General features: G+C 38.2%; 1 protein-coding gene across 1 annotated transcript in view; it reads left to right on the top strand.

Moving 5' to 3' along the window:
- Nucleotides 1-924: 924 nt before the first annotated feature.
- Nucleotides 925-18,152, top strand: part of pard6b (par-6 partitioning defective 6 homolog beta (C. elegans)) — a 142,917-nt gene continuing 125,689 nt past the window's right edge. Inside the window, exon 1 of the mRNA XM_039735234.1 lies at nucleotides 925-1,289. Coding sequence (XP_039591168.1) covers nucleotides 1,131-1,289 — 159 coding nt within the window. The 5' untranslated portion in view covers nucleotides 925-1,130. The remainder of the gene's footprint in view (nucleotides 1,290-18,152) is intronic.

Below are 18,152 nucleotides of genomic sequence, written 5' to 3'. Positions count from 1 at the left end.
AAGTTCCATAAACACTGGAAAAAAATACAAACTCTGCACAAGCCAATCCACCTTGGATTTTCATTATATAGAATTGTAGTACGTGCATATTAATTAATAAATTGGACTGAAATTTTTACTACGCATGCTGTTTCATATATTTGACAAAATAATTAAGTGGCTTGAAATGACAAAATTGTGATAAAAAACAAATGACCCGTGTATTGGCAATTTCTGTATCATTGTATGGAAGCGTGTCTCTTTTCAATAACCCATTCATCTGATTTTAATTCAAAAATTATTTTATTTCAATACACTTGAAAATACACCTTAATTTATTTTTATTTTCAAACTCCCATCGAATTACTAAACCAATTAAACCAGTTTTATAACTGAACACATTAATACACTATGTAATGCACAATTAAATGCACAGCATGTACTTCTCGAGACTGATGTCTGGAAGATCCATATACGGCACGTGTAATCAGGCTTAATCACCAGTAAACCACTTTTTTGAAAACCCTCCCCCACTCTTAAAGTTTGCCAGATGGCACTTGACAAAGCTTATGCCGATTATCCAATTTTCCTATGATTTCTAGGTTTTTATTTTAGTAATCTCAATCGACTAATAAATTGCATAGACGGCGGAGAAACCTTGTAACCATAGTCTGAGATTTTTCCAGTCTCAGTTATTTCAACAAAAGGCACGACATTGATTATAAAGTACACAATTCCCTTGATAGAATTAGGTTTTAATATATTTTTAAAATTGGAAATATGAAACTTTAGGCCAGGAGAAAATAAACTTAAACTTTCACCTCTGTCATCATATTCCACCACATTTCAGTAACTCCTCAACTATTTATTATTCCAGTACCTAGCCTCGCCCACTCAAGGTTCACCTGTCTGTGATATCAGTCTTAAAGCGCTTGCTCGTCGTTTGACGAAGAGGTGATTGCACTACGGGGCATGCGCCTTGTGAGGCTCGCTCAGGATAGTTTCCTGGGTGCAGATTGCGTCACATTTGTGCAGTAGAAGCGGAGAGGTTGTCAGGCGGCGACGTCGTCTTTATCCTAGATTTCTGGGATACTCTTTTAGTTCCGGCTGGGTTTGGAAGGAGAAGTGTAATCGTAAAGTCGTGCCATTATATGCTGTGGGAATATTTGATCCGGTCAAGCACAGAGTGCCATCTGAGTAGCCCCGCAGAGGGCGAAGCTGAAGAACACCAGTGTCTTTTTAAAAACATGAATAAGAATCACGGAGTGCCGAGCAGCAAGTCTCTGAGCGTTGTGGAGGTGAAAAGTAAGGTAAGTAGCCAGTTTCACGTTCCGCATAGTTGGAGAGGCATTCGATTAAATGCCCTTCTAAAGCTTTCTGATCTTGTTTTCATTTCTGGATTTCAAGCGTTCGTCATGTGCTCCGTTTGGTCGGTCATACATTTACTATCGGGAATTTTGGATCTACCTAGGAAGTTGCTGCGTGTAACATTTTTGATTAGGCACAAGGAATGTGCATGGCTTCTCGCCTTGTTCTCTTGAGGCTGTGGTGCTAAAACACCACCTGTCTTAGGTGTACAATGCAGAATCTCTAAAATAGACGTAGACAGCACATTTACAAACGTAACTTAACGCTTTTGCCCAAAATTACCTGATCAAACCGAACGTGGCAACCGAATACAATAAATGCATTCTGGGCATAGGTGATGAATTCAACAATAAGAAAATTATGACATAGAGTTATTTTTTATTTAGTGATCATGTTGACTGACAGACAATTTGTTTGGCTTGAAATTGCATCGGACTTGAATAATTGACCGCTTTTTCCGCCTTGCTTGTTCGTTAGATTTCTCGGAATTTAAGGAAATAGACGTTCAACATTTTCAAACAGCATGTGTAGATGTAGTTTTTAACAGCGGGGCCAGAATAACCATTTGGGTGCTGTTAATTGAGAGCAACGTATGTGTGTTTTGATTTGTGGTCCAACACTATCACTAAGGTAAAAACATATGAATCATTAGATATATCAACTTTTTACGGTACTCGTCTGTTATAACCCCGCTACAGACAGGAGAAAGACTTTTACATTCTTTTATTTACAAAAAAAATACGTAAATTTTTGATTTTTAATTAATTTCGAAACATTACTTCATTTGCGATGATTCTAATATCATAAAGTGTAACATCGAAAGGGTCCTCGCCGTTTTACATTGGAAGGCATTTGTGGTTGGAATTATTAAGGATTTTGCTTGCACTTGTCTTTGCTAAAGTGAAATACTAAAACTCAGTAATTTCCTGTAGGTTTTGATATGATTATTATTATTATTTTTTTTAATCTTATGCAAGATATGTGAAGAGTGTGTGTGTGTGTGTGTGTGTGTGTGTGTGTGTGTGTATGTACAGTGGTGTGAAAAACTATTTGCCCCCTTCCTGATTTCTTATTCTTTTGCATGTTTGTCACACAAAATGTTTCTGATCATCAAACACATTTAACCATAAGTCAAATATAACACAAGTAAACACAAAAGGCAGTTTTTAAATGATGGTTTTTATTATTTAGGGAGAAAAAAAAAATCCAAACCTACATGGCCCTGTGTGAAAAAGTAATTGACCCCTGAACCTAATAACTGGTTGGGCCACCCTTAGTAGCAATAACTGCAATCAAGTGTTTGTGATAACTTGCAGTGAGTCTTTTACAGCGCTCTGGAGGAATTTTGGCCCACTCATCTTTGCAGAATTGTTGTAATTCAGCTTTATTTGAGAGTTTTCTAGCATGAACCGCCTTTTTAAGGTCATGCCATAGCATCTCAATTGGATTCAGGTCAGGACTTTGACTAGGCCACTCCAAAGTCTTCATTTTGTTTTTCTTCAGCCATTCAGAGGTGGATTTGCTGGTGTGTTTTGGGTCATTGTCCTGTTGCAGCACCCAAGATCGCTTCAGCTTGAGTTGACGAACAGATGGCCGGACATTCTCCTTAAGGATTTTTGGTAGACAGTAGAATTCATGGTTCCATCTATCACAGCAAGCCTTCCAGGTCCTGAAGCAGCAAAACAACCCCAGACCATCACACTACCACCACCATATTTTACTGTTGGTATGATGTTCTTTTCTGAAATGCTGTGTTCCTTTTACGCCAGATGTAACGGGACATTTGCCTTCCAAAAAGTTCAACTTTTGTCTCATCAGTCCACAAGGTATTTTCCCAAAAGTCTTGGCAATCATTGATGTTTCTTAGCAAAATTGAGACGAGCCCTAATGTTCTTTTTGCTTAACAGTGGTTTGTGTCTTGGAAATCTGCCATGCAGGCTGTTTTTGCCCAGTCTCTTTCTTATGGTGGAGTCGTGAACACTGACCTTAATTGAGGCAAGTGAGGCCAGCAGTTCTTTAGACGTTGTCCTGGGGTCTTTTGTGACCTCTCAGATGAGTCGCCTCTGCGCTCTTGGGGTAATTTTGGTCGGCCGGCCACTCCTGGGAAGGTTCACCACTGTTCCATGTTTTTGCCATTTGTGGATAATGGCTCTCACTGTGGTTCGCTGGAGTCCCAAAGCTTTAGAAATGGCTTTATAACCTTTACCAGACTGATATATCTCAATTACTTCTGTTGTCATTTGTTCCTGAATTTCTTTGGATCTTGGCATGATGTCTAGCTTTTGAGGTGCTTTTGGTCTACTTCTCTGTGTCAGGCAGCTCCTATTTACGTGATTTCTTGATTGAAACAGGTGTGGCAGTAATCAGGCCTGGGGGTGGCTACGGAAATTGAACTCAGGTGTGATACACCACAGTTAGGTTATTTTTAACAGGGGGCAATTACTTTTTCACACAGGGCCATGTAGGTTTGGATTTTTTCTCCCTAAATAATAAAAACCATCATTTAAAAACTGCATTTTGTGTTTACTTGTGTTTATATTTGACTAATGGTTAAATGTGTTTGATGATCAGAAACATTTTGTGTGACAAACATGCAAAAGAATAAGAAATCAGGAAGGGGGCAAATAGTTTTTCACACCACTGTGTGTGTGTGTGTGTATATATATATATATATATATATATATATATATATATATATATATATATATATATATATATATATATATATATATATATATATATATATATATATATATATATATATATATATATGTGTGTGACACCCTGATTATATTGGACAGTTCCTTAGCCAATTTCAGTGTCACCACCCATCTGAGCCTGACCCTGCTAGTGATTAAAAATCTGACACTGGCAGGTTTATTACGCCATCTTGGCAAGGGACCATCTATCTCTGGTCTAAAGAGGGTGGTGATACTGGCTGGCTATTGGGACGTTATCAGATTGGGTGTCGGAGAAAAACTCCAAATTTTATGGACTAAGATGTTTCTCATTTTACGGGGCATCTTTCTCAGAGCACAGATCTATCTTGCTCAGGTGCCACTTACTGTTGACCTGGTTTTAAATAGGAAGTTGTTCCAATTTAATGAGCAGTTTCTTAGATGCGATATGATGAGAGTGATTTTATCTTCAAGATTTAAACTATATAGGGAGGTGGAGTGTGTGTGTATGTATGTATATGTGTGTGTGTATATATATATATATATATATGCGCGCCTTAAGAACAAGCTGACAGAGATGGGAGCAGATTCATACCTGGTGGAATGGATTGTGGACTATCTTACAGACAGACCTCAGTATGTGCATCTCGGGAACTGCAGGTCTGACATTGTGGTCCACAACACAGGAGCCTATATACGTCGGGCTTCCAATACAAACACCGAGTCCTGCCACATGCAAAAATTTGCTGACGACACTGCTATTGTGGGCTGCTTCAGGAGAGGGCAGGAGGAGAAGTATAGAAATCTAATCAAGGACCTTGTTAAATGGTGCAACTCAAACCACTTACACCTGAACACCAGCAAAACCAAGGAGCTGGTGGTGGATTTTAGGAGGCCCAGGCCCCTCATGGACCCTGTGATTATCAGAGGTGACTGTGTGCAGAGTGTGCAGACCTATAAATACCTAGGGGGCAGCTGGATGATAAATTAGACTGGACTGCCAATACTGATGCTCTGTGCAAGAGAGGACAGAGCCAACTATGCTTCCTTAGAAGGCTGGCGTCCTTCAACATCTGCAATAAGATGCTGCAGATGTTGTATCAGGCGGTTGTGGCGAGTGCCCTCTTATGCAATGGTGTGCTGGGGAGGCAGCATAAAGAGGGACACCTCACACCTGGACAAACTGGTGAGGAAGGCAGGCTATATTGTAGGCATGGAGCTGGACGGTTTGACATCGGCAGAGTGACGGGTGCTGAGCAAGCTCCTGTCAATCATGGAGAATCCAATGCATCCACTAAACAGTATCATCTCCAGACAGAGGAGCAGCTTCAGCGACACACTGCTCCACTGACAGACTGAGGAGATCGTTCCTCCCCCACACTATGCGACTCTTCACATTATACAAAGTTATTGTCTGTTTTACCTGCATTTCTATCACTGTTTAATATTGTCTTTTATCAGTATGCTGCTGCTGGAGTTTGTGAATTTCTTTTTGGGATTAATAAAGTATCCTATGTATGTATGTTGGGGTTATAGAATAGTAATGGTTTTTAAACAGCACAACAAGATTCAGCTCGTTGCGTTTGCCTGAGAGCCAACAGAACTTGGATATCCAGTTTAAGGTGACGTTGTTTTGGCAGCTAGCTTAATAAAAGTTTTTATGTGTTTTGTTTATGCACAGTTTTAATTTTCCTGTCGTTGTGACTTGAATAAACGGTGTACCTGTTTATAATAGTCACAAAAAGATGTAAACCGTGAATGCAATCTCTGTATCAGAAATCGCTAAAACTGCCAGGATTCTACATACAGGGAGCAGATGTGAAATATTACTTAGTATGGCTGCATCAGCACACCATTTCCTTCATTTTTTTTTGAACTCTATATATCTTGCAGTAAAGAATTTTTTAGGCTGAGATTTTCTTTTGCAGGGTTTTTTATAACCTCAATTGGCATCATTCTACATCCGGCATACAACTTTTTACTTTCTCAGTAAGTTGTTTAAGCATACTTTAAGTAATTTTATACAGTTGCTAAATAGATACTTCAATTAGTTGTGTCTTTGCAACACTTTTATTATGGAGGAGAAAAATAATATATAAATTCATAACACTAAATACATGCTTTCGTGTTTTTTTTTTATATAAAAGATCTTTTGGTTTTAAAACTTCTCCATATACATCTTAAAATAAGGTGTATTGTGGTCACAAATATTTACAAATTAAGCAGTAGTGTCAATATCATGGAATAGAGTTGCAGTTGGACAATGTGATCATAGAATTCCTTGGCTGCGCTGAGAGAGCTGCTGAAACCAGTTTTTGACCTCTTAAGTCCTGACAAGACAGAACGGTGTTCCTTGCCAGTTTTGTCTGAAATACTGTACTAGATTGTAGGTGAAAGAAGGCATTTGCAGTTATTTCACATTCTCAGAAATGGTAAGTCCGCATTCTTCTCCCTCCATCCATCCATTCCTTCTCTCACAGACTATTAAATAAGAGAGAATGTCACAATGATTCTGTTTGATATGAAACAGTATTGTTCTTGATGCTTTTATGATTAATGTTTGGAGAAAAAGTGGATCTATATATGCATTTATGGTAGGTTTAGATGACACAATACTTTTTTCTTTTTTCCTTCTATAGCTTGATCTGTAAACACTTGGAGTCATGTCAACCAAATTAATTTTGTGTAGTGTTTGCACAGGCTCAGACCTAAATTTACAGATTCGGATAAATATAAGGAGGATTGTCCTATGTAAAATCCGATATGGTTCTGTTGACCCAGGCTGTCCACCTCTCTCCTGGGCTTTCTACAATGTGTTATAAATTTTTGGTGGGCAGTTTAATAAGAAGGCTGTAATTTATCATTACTGTACACCTTTTAAGGATAATTAATTACATATATTTAACCCTCTTCTTGCTGTTCATAGCTCGCAGACAGAGGGGAACCACTTCAACCATCACTAATGTGTAGCACCCATATGAATGATGTGACAGCAGCTATTATTGTGCTAATACGCTCACTGCTGTTTGGAGGTGAGAGAAAGAGAGACAGAGACTGGGGATGATTAGGAGGCCAGGTTGCTTTTGAAAAATTTGAAGACTAACGTGAAGAATTTAAAATGAATGAACATATGTATGCATGTATTGTTATCCCTGCTTGTCACCACTTGTATAAAAAATAAAGGTGTAAATGTAGAGTGGCTGCATTTGTCCAAAATTACCGAAGTCCTGCAGCTTTTAGTTTGCTTCATAGGACAGTACTGGCATCAATGTGATGCAAGTAAAATTTCAAAGTAAAAATATTCACACAAATATAAAGAAAAAAAATTGATATTAAGACAAGTTCTTGTTTAAAGAAAATTCTGTTTAAGGCTTGTTTAATTTCTCTCTCAATTTGGTTTTACAGGCCTAGTTTCACAAAAACTGTGTCAATCTGCTATTTGCAAACCTATCCAACAGTACCTGCTAGCAATAAGAGTATTTCTTAACTGGCTTAAATAACACTGTTTTACAGATATAGTAAAGAAAGTTCTATTTCATATTAATTTACTGGGGGTATAAGACTATATACCATATTTTAAGTAACTATAAGAAACTGATGTTCTATTATAGAAAGGAAGCAATTCCCGCATTAACATTAAACATTTCAAGATTGTTTTTTACATTTCCGGCCCATAATTGTTTATGTAGGAGCAGAGACAATTACTGTATTTTACTTCAAAAAGAGCCACAAACTATTCTTATACTCTTCATGTTATTCTCAAATAACTACAAACAAATATTTAATAAAAGTTTAATATTTCAAGTATTAGCTGTTTCCTGTAGTGGGCATGGTTTATTCACATGTCTGTCTAGTGTGCTGGTTTTGGTCTGTACATAAACTCTACTGACTGCACCCTTGGCATCTGGCATTGTCTTGATTTGACCCATAACGCAAGAGTTGCAGAGTGCAGCATTGTCTACTAATTAAAACATTGTCTCCTGGTTCAAAATTTCTTCTTGGTGTAAGCCATTTTTTGATGTTCTTGAAGTATTGGCAAATACTCTTTAGACCATCTTTTCTGGAGAAAGTCAGCAATGTGCTGGACTAGCTTCCGGTGTTTTTGGGAGCCAAGGAGTCATGCTGGTGTTTGTTGTTTGAGTATTAAGTTTAGAATCTTTCTTATGCTTCTGATTTGTCTTTTCCATACACCACCTTGGTGAGAGGCTGATGGTGGGTTAAAAACCCATTTTATGTCTTTTTCATCATGGCATTACTCATTTTTTTTTCTTGGTCAAGGTTTTTATTTGGTTCACTTATCTCTGCTTCAGTAAAGGTTGTGTTGGTTTTTTTTTTTGGTTTTTTTTCCCCATTATCTAAGTGCATTATTTTAACTTGCCTTCTTCTGCAAATGAATCGCTGTATGGCATTGATGCAAGTATCAGTGTCCAAGCTGTGTACAGTCTTGGTGTGTAAAGCTCTAATTGTTAGACAAGTGAAAATTACTCCATACCTCTTGACTAGACTTCGTCCTCTTTTTAACCCAAAAGGGTCCAAAATAATCAATCCCAGCATTGGAGTCAGACTGGTTCCTGACCAACCACCTATCTTCTGGCAAATGTGCCATTTTTTTTTTTTATGCTCGCCTGCTTTCACATTTTATCTTCTGCATGTTGTACACTTTTATTTTTTTTTTTTTTTGTAAAATAATTTACAATGCAATTTACGAGCACTGCTCCAATTGAGTACAAAAGCAAAATGACACTACTTTTGTAAAAAACAAACCAGTGCTACAACACCTAATACAAACCAGAACAAAAATATGTGTATATAAAAAGTATTGTATGTGTAAAAATATACTTAAATAAGTGAGAGAAAATCACAATAAAACCAGTAGTAATACAATAAATCAATTTCACTGGGGGTAGCTGCACGAAATCGGCAGCAGTATGTACGAGTATTTTCCAACACTGACCAAAAATTGTTTAAACCACCTTTAATTTGCTTATTTTTGTTCAGTGTATTTATGTCCATTCGATAGATTCAGAAAAAGTTCCTATCGGTCTGTACTTTCAAAGATCTATAACGCTAACCAGAGGGCAACAGTTCAAACTAGTGGTGCTGTGTTTCCATGTATCCAGCATACCATACTGTGATACAGTATGCAAGGATGCTGGTGATGGTTGAACAGTAAAGAGCCACCAATAGCTTTTTCTTTAAGTTATTTTTCCCAAGCATTCTTGGAGAGTGCAGTACCTGTTGTGCTTTTTGACCATTGCTGTGCTGTTCTCAGATCAGGAAAGATTCTCTGAAATGTGGGTTCCCTAGAATTTGAAGGTCTACACTGTTTCCACATGGTCTCCGTTGACGTAGAGGAGAACTGGTTCTATCCCGTGCTTTCTGAAGTCCACAGTGAGTTCCTTTTTGTTGTGGTGTTCAGTGTCAAGTTATTCACTGAACACCATTTTGTCAGTCTCTGGACCTTGTATCTATAGGCAGACTCATCTGCTTCTAATATGAGACCTATTACAATGGGATCATCTGCAAATTTAATGATAGTATTTGTGGGATGGATTGGGGTGCAGTCATATGTGTACAAAGAGTAAAGTAGTGGGTTCAGCACACTGCCTTGTGGAGATCTTGTGCTGAGCAAAAAGGAAGTAGCGAGATGAAGGCTGAGTTGAACAATTTGAGTAATTTGCTGGAAAGTCCTCTATCCAGGTGCAGGTAGAGGAGGGAAGGCCCAAGTCTGTTGGCTTACTTACCAGTATGTCAGTGATTGTTGTATTTAAATGCCAAACTGTGTTCTGTGAAGAGCAGCCTTGCATAGCTCCCTCTTTGGTCTGTGTAGCTCAGTGCAGTACACAGAGCAGTAGCAGTGGCATCTTCTGTGGACCTGTTTGATCTGTAAGCAAACTGATGCTGGTCAAAAGTGGATGGTAAGCAGGAATTAATGTGCTATAACGCCAATCTCCTTGAAGCATTTCATTACCACTGGTGTTAGTGCAACCGGTGTATAATAATTTAAGCTCTCATGGCTATTTTTTTAGGGACAGGAATAATGATTGATTGAATTTAGGCATGGTGGAATAGAGGTTGATGCCAGAGAAAGATGAAAAATCTTTGAAGGTCCTGGCAAGCTGGTCAGAACATGCTTTGAGTATCTTCCTAGTTACTCCATCAGGGTCAGTGGCCTTCCATGGGTTCACTGTCCTGAACACACATTTCACCTCCTGTTTTTGCAGAGTGAGTGTTTGGGTCATGGGGGCTGGTGTTATTGTGGTCATGTTGGGTCTCCTTTTCTCAAACCTGGCAAAGAAATGGTTCAGTTTTACTACCAGTGAGGCGTTGGAGCTGACAGACCTGGGATTGCTGCCCTTGTAGTTTGTAATTTATTGAATTTGTGTTCACACCTGTCGTGGGTTGTCCTCTGTGAATTGTGTGGAGTGTGTGCACTTCTTTTGTCATCTGGGGTATCTGATTTGGAAACCCCTGAACCCTTTTTGCGACAGTGACATTACCAGCACAGTTCTTGTTAGGGAACACACAGAAACCGTTCTATTCTATATGTCCTGTTGTTTTGAACACACAAAAATCTGTGCAAAGCAATCCTGTAGCTGAATGAGACCACTCTCAGACCAATTATTTGTCTTCATAATTGGTTTTGTCCTCCTCTTGATGGGTGTTTTTTCTGGGATGAGGAGCAATGGAAGATGACCCGACTGACCTAAGTGGGGGAGAGGTGTGGTTTTATATGTGAATACACATGATCAAGTGTATTTTTTTTTTTCCCCCCCTCTCGTGGGTGGAGCACTTTACATGCTGGGTGAATTTACTAAGTACAGTCTTAAACATGCTTGATTTAAGTCTCAGGCAATGATGTGTACTTCATCGGGTTAAGCCTGCTGCTGTTTGTTTATTCTAGTATAAAGGATTCTATATATAAATATAAAGGATTATATTTTGCCCGAAGAAGGGGCTGGAGTTGCCCTGTAAGCTTGCATACTGTATTGTAATCTCTCTAGTTAGCCAATAAAAGGTGTCATTTTGCTTAACTTCTCACTACAGTATAAAGGATGTTAAGAGCCATACTAAAGTTTGCGTCCAGCGGAATGTAAATAGCAGTGACAATTACCACAGTTCTCTCTTGGTAAAAAGAATGGCCCGCAAATGATTGATGGAATTTCTAAGTCAGGGAAACCTCTGTCTATAACTCGGTTGTTTGTACACCATTTATTGTGCACATATATGCATAAACCACCCCCCTCTATTCTTACCTGAGTTTTTGTTCCTGTTCTGCTGTTGGATTGTGTGGTCCGGTAGTTGCATTGCATTGTCGGGGATTTGCGGGTGAAGCCAAGTCTCCATTATGATCCTCGCGCAGCAATTCCGGACAAAAACTTTTGCAGCATTCTGCACCTCTAGCTCAACCATTCTGTAAGTAATTGATCTCACGTTGGAGAGAAAGATGCTAGGTAATGGGAGTTTGTGGCGTTTTTTTTTCTTAGCCTAGCCCGTAGACCTGATCTGCATCTGCGCTTCTTTTTCCTTTCTTTGTGATGTCTCCACTGGTCCAGTAATAATCCACGACATACCTAGTGTTCTTTATATGTTCCAGTATAAATCCGCTGAAAATGGTTTGATATTTCTACTGTAATCCAATATTAATTAAATCCTGACAGCTACATAACAGGTTTGCGTGACACAACATGACAATAAAACAAAACTGAACAAATAACGTACCAGACTGGAAAGCACAAAAATCCTCTGTGTCCGACCGTGCTGCCATCTTGCAAAATACAGTAGTATGTTATTAAACTTGAGAAACAATTCCCCAACATTCTTTATGCATAGCTGTATCCAGCAGGGGGTGCATACTCCCTGGGAAGAGATTCATTAGAGAATGCAGCCATATATAGATATAGAAATAAAAAAATAATTCCCTAGTGGTATGTGATCAAAAGTATCAGTAACACTAACCGAAATTGCTTCTGTTTAATATTGGTTTAACACTCACAATAATATATTAGTCAAAGGAGAGCTGTACTTGACCAAAGCACGATGCAGTTGGGGATTCCTGTAATAGGCGCTTGTCTAGTCTTTCACAGAGTGAGGGAAAGCATTGTCACAGGCATGGGCAGGAGTAATGTCTTTCATCCATCTGTAGGTGAGCTCTGGAGTTCCGTGCAGTTGTTCAATTTTTATACCTTCCCTTTAAACATGCAACCTCCAAAAATGGGTACAATTGGTTTTCTGACTGAAGAGGTTGCTTGCTTGTGAACCCTTGAAATAGCTGTAAACACTGACGACCCTGGCCAAATAAGGGCACATCAGCACTTAAGCATTGGGTTGCACTTGACTCATCTCCCTGTCAGGTTTACCCTTTCATTTAGGTTGTCATTATAAATAAAATGTATGTATATGAATAATCCTTACAGATCACAATGGCACACTTATAAGCCTTTGCCTACAGTAGCCATTCTGAGAAGTAGGTGATACGTTTATATATAGGTTCAGTAATTTCTTCTACACTTGTAATGTTAACTGCACTGATTTTCATTTCTAGTTCAAGTTTAGTAAGTGAATCACTTGTTTGATCTGGTCCTTTTTAGCTACTCATTTTCTGGCATTAACAAGAAACTTGGACCTTGCAACCATGTTGTGCTTTTGAGAAAGCTTCATGTGCTTAGTCCTCTTGATGCATGATCTGCTGAATTTAGAGAAACTATGAGGTACTTCCATTATGAAGGTTGTGAGTGATCTCTGATTACTGTGAATCCCTTTGTAACAAAGGTCTCAATTTCATTTGAAATGTATTTTAGCACTTTGGTGCTGTCAGTCCAAAATGTAGATTCTTGTAAGGTTATTTTGAAGATCACTTTATCATCCAATCCATTTTGACTTCTACAGCAGCTGCTGTTAGTCCCAATCTTGGAATTGGGACATGCTTCAATGGTGCCACTCTTGACTTCCCCATAAAAAGTGAAATATATATATATGTGTGTGTGTGTGTATGTATATGTATCTATATCTAGACTTTTAACGTGGTAGAACATTGATTAATTGTATGCCATTAATCCCACTTGGTCCTCTCTAAATCTTGTAAGGACACCAATGAGTAAGTTAATCCTTACCTTGTCAGTAGTTCTTCTTTAAGAGAAGTCACTTGGTAAGTGGCTATGCAATCAAAAAATCACTCCAATCTTATTTTTCTTGGGATGATATGCACCGTGATATGGAATGTACCACACCCTGCCTCCATGCATTTATTATGCCCTTCTCAATAATGTCTCTCATAAAAACTTTATAGTCTTTGTGAAAACCTGACTTTTTGCTTAGTTTTTTTTTTAATCCAATAGTGCTCTGCTCTGCAGTACAGTGATTGTTTGGCATTTTAAATGTTTCTTCTTTTTAATGTTAGATTTAAACGGTGGCCATCTATCAGTCTTGCAGACTCTGAGACTATGTGCATAAACTTTATGTTCTCTCTCTCTCTCTCTCTCTCTCTCTCTCTTCACAGCTGTGCTATGAAAAATCTAAATTGTACTGTTGATGCAATATTTCTTTTATTTCTGATATTGATACGCAATTGAATGTTTCTTACCACTGTACTTTGCGAGGTCATCTATTTTCTTATGTGGCCCACAGACCATCCATCCAAGTGCAATCTTCACAGCCATGATGTCCCCTGCTAGGCATAGTTTGCAACGGCTCAAATACTTTGTGGTTGTTGGTTCCTATTAAAAGATCAACTTCAGGATCTATGAATGGTAGATGTCCATCTTTAACACTAAATTCCCTGAAGCCTTCGAAAAAACTTGTAATCCTGGGCCACCTTAAATTCCTTTGCACTTCTCCATTAGCATCTTTTGTTTTGCAAATCTGTCAGTCAGCAGAAGCAGCAAACAGCTAGCTTTCCTATTTCCCCAAATGCAGCTCAAGTCGCAAAGAAGATTCTCCAAGCTCAAGTGTGTTTATCTGGGTCTGAAGTGCCTGGTGTTGGATACGGTAAATAATATATATACTGTATTTGTTCCATGTCTACAACGATCCGGGTAAATGCAAGATGACAGGAAATGTTGATTACGTACCTAAAATAGAAACTTTTTTCATGTGTTAGTACTAATAACAAAATGTAGACATGAAGTGTTTAATGTGTGAAGTCCAACTATCAAACACTTTCACAAAAGGTAAAAGTATAGCAAAGCAAGTGCACTTTTATTCAAGAATCTAACCAAATAAAAAGAAATCGGGTTAGGGTACGACGCTGACATATACCGCTTGGGTGGTGCAGCGGTAAGAACTGCTGATTCATAATCGAGAGCTTGCAGGTTCGATTCCAGGTGCTTCCTACAATTACCGTTTTGAGTAGTGAGCTGCTCTTATTGTTACGATTATAGAATAAAAATATACATACATTTGAAGTGTTTATTTCACACAGTCTGGATTCCAAAATCTCCCTTTTGTTAAATTTAAGAGGATTTCCCCCTCCCCATTTCAAAAATGAAATGCATGTCCTGTTTTTTGTGTATTCTACTAGTACATTTTATTATCACAGATATTTATGATACGATGCACTATTACAAAAATATAATTACAAAAATAAACAAAATTGATGTTAGCCACTCCTTGAAATAAATTCATTTCACCCTTAAATACAGAGAAAGTTTAAATTTTGTACAGTGGATTGGAGTTTTTATACTAAAATTCACCCATCTTCTCTCATCTTCTGTTGCAGTTGCCACACAAGTTAAGTGTGTATTTATTTATTTATTTGTTTATTTATATAATTATTTATTGTTGTTTTTGCTTTTTTCTTGCATTTCATGTAAACTAAGTACATGCATACATTTTCATACCAGCTTCTTCCAGTGCTGGATTATTGGGATGGGAATAGTGCCTTTGCTGGTAGCTCCTCAGAGCCAGTCACACACACCATACATGCACTGAAACCAGAGTTTCTCAGTCAGTTTTTGGTCGCAGGGGTAATCTTGTTGCAAGCTTATTGTATCTAATAATGAATTAAGTACAGTATGCCAAGTACACTTATTAATTAGCACTTCTGAGACTTCTTTGAAAAAAGCGTGTTGGGATTAGGTCAAGGACACAGATGGATTGTTTAAGTTTAAAAATTCTGTGGAGCTCAGGTAAACCTATTTGAGAAAAGGAGTTTGAATTACTAAAATTGGCATGCTGGTGTTCAATAGAATTAACATTGGAAAGGTATATTATAACACATCTAATATATTTTATTTTGTGTTTGAAAAATGCTTCAAAAGCCATACAAGTTTTGCTAGAAAGTTTCAGGAGGCGTTCCTTACTTTCCCAGTCTTACTTTAGCCTGTTTTCCCTAATTTATTCCACATTTATATTTTTAATGGAACCTTTTATATTCTGGGGTTCTGAAAGCTGCAGAACTTATTTTCTCTTTAAATTCTTACTTTTGTTCTGATTTTTTTTGTTTTTTAATTAAACAAGTAGAGTCCTATTTTTGTATTTACTGTGGCACTATTTTGTTTTATTGGTTCCAGTGTTCTGTGTACAGATTGCTATGATGCGAGTGACCATTGCTACTCAAAGAACTTGCATCACACAATGTCCTCTGTGTGATTCTGTTTAAGCTGGTGCCCTTGAAATTTAGCGTCCAAGTTTGTGGTTAACTTCTATAACCTTTTGGTGAGTGCTTTCTCTTGGGTTATTTCTGGTTTGACAAATTAATGATTAGGTTATTTAAGACTTTTTAATTTTGACTTGCATATTGGGCTTTGGATACAAACTATCATGCAACAATCTTTGACCACCGCTTGTCTTAAAATAAGTATTGCATTTCCTGATCCTTTATTTACTTATGCCCCTCGTGGCCTGCCAGCGTACATTTGTGGCAGAACACTCAGTAGACCACGGTATAGAAAAGTTCACTACAAACCCATGGGCAGACCGGACATCCACAGCAACTAGTCACATGCATCAAAAACTCTCATTTTGTAAACTATACCACATATTTCAGATAGACCTCATATATTTTATATCTGGCTCACATTCACCTTCACTCCATTAAGGTGGCTGATTTTGGGGGTACTCGGCACACCAGGTATCCATTACCAGTTCCTTTGCCTTAGTCATGTTCACTTGTAGATGCTTATTCCTATACCACGTGGCAAAGTATTCCACTACTTTTCTTGATATCCATGATTGATGTAGCCTGTGCTGAAATGGTAATCCAACAATGTTTGTACATCACATAAATTTAAGTTGTTTTTGAAATTAGTTTTTTAAATGATGAAGAGAACGGGAAAGAAGACAGTTCTAAGAGGGTGTACTTGGGTTACTGACTCCTTATTTTGTAATACACAGTCCTGAATCCACAAAAACTCTTAGCTGTCAAGTAGATTGTCAATTTTCCAGGACACTATGGGGACATCAACCCTCATTACATTTAACTCATTAGACAATTAACTTGTAAGACAATGTTAAAGGTTATGGAAAAAAAAAACAAAAAAAAAAAAAACAAAAACAGGGATTCTGACCATATTAAAAGCATTGTCCAGATGAGAGTAAGCTCTATAGAGTGTGCAGATCAGGACGTCATATAACTCTATATATGCAGTGCGTGAAATTTGGCACATATCCAACACCTGCAATTCTGTAGTAATTCTGGCAGATTCTACATTTGTATGTAAAAATTTCCTTCACATGTTTGTTTGGTAAGGATTACATTTTGTTAAGGTTACATAGGGTGTCTCCTCCCTGTTTCAGTTGTTTGTGATCATAATGCACTGCAGAAGAACGCAGCAATTGGCTGCTGTTTAAACTTCCCTTTTTATAATTCAAATGGTTTGACAGCATCAGACCCCCGTGACCCTGTATTCGGATTCAGCGGGTTAGAAAATGGATGGATGGATGGTTTGACAGCATTAGTTTTACACCAGGAGGTGACAAAAAGTAATAATTACCAGAGGACCTCTGATTTTTATACTTCATTCAGATGGGCTTAGTTTTTATTTATTTATTTATTTATTTATTTATTAAACTATTTTTTAACAATCCATACTATACTATAGGGCTTCATCTTCTTTTTTTCCAGTTCCTTACCATCCTTTTGGTAATTGACAAATGTTCAGTACTGGGTTTATATTTGATGATCAGATACCCTAGATGTGACAGAATTACCTAACGGAGGCATAGTTACAGAGAAGTAATCCTCCTTTACATTAGCATGAAACAAATCCAGGATTCTGTTTTCTTTAGTTGTGCACTAAATGCATTTGAAAAATTTCTCAAGGTGGGGAAAATTAAGGCCTGATTCATATCTTTGAAATAACCATGTAAGCACGTGGATGTTCTTGGCCAGGTTTGGTAACATCTTACTTGTTATTGATGTCATCTACCAAATAGTGTAGGTGGTCTGTAAACGTATTTTTAGGTAGTTTTGACGTTAGTCTGGTTTATAACTTGTTCACACAACTTCAAAGACCCGCTTCCCAATGTAACCTGTTCGGATAGTCTGTCATGTTCCTCTAGCATGTCGATCCTCTCTTCTAATCTTTTTGGGGACTATGTTGGGTAGCTTTCTGTACTCTTGTACTCGGTGGTCTATGGCCGGCTTGTAATCCCGGCCAATACCCCCAAGCCGCCAGATGGATCTCTCCTTGCAGCATGGAGGTGCCCTGGATACCAGCAGGGAATCATGGACGATGGAGTTTTCCTTTTACAGCCCTGCTGGATACCACAGGGGCTCAACAGAGGATGCTGCAGGGAGGCCCAGAGAGTCGTTTGTGCCCTGTAACCCGGAAGTGCGTCTTAGTCACAGCGACAGGGAAGATGACATACTTCTGGGATGAAGAAGAGGACTTTTTATCTAACCCGGAAGTGATAAGAAGTCACATGGATGGAACGATGAGAAACACTTCCGGGTCAGGGACTATAAGACTGGGAAAGATACCGGAGCGTGGAGCTGAGCTGGGTGGAAGGGAGGCAACGCGTCTGGGAGTGGTGGATTGTGTGTTATTGTCGACTGTTGTTTGTTTAATGAGTTTTTGTGGAGAGGAGGGTGCTTTGTGCACTTTGTATTAATAAAAAGTTGTTATTTTGGACTTTCATCTGGTGTCTGACGTCCTCTTGAACCCTTGGACAATACAATAGTGCCCT

The sequence above is a fragment of the Polypterus senegalus genome, chromosome 14, assembly GCF_016835505.1.
Source record: "Polypterus senegalus isolate Bchr_013 chromosome 14, ASM1683550v1, whole genome shotgun sequence".
NCBI classification, from domain to species: domain Eukaryota; kingdom Metazoa; phylum Chordata; class Cladistia; order Polypteriformes; family Polypteridae; genus Polypterus; species Polypterus senegalus.
The sequence above is the reverse complement of the archived record's forward strand: the minus strand, read 5'-3'. Positions and strand labels throughout refer to the sequence as shown.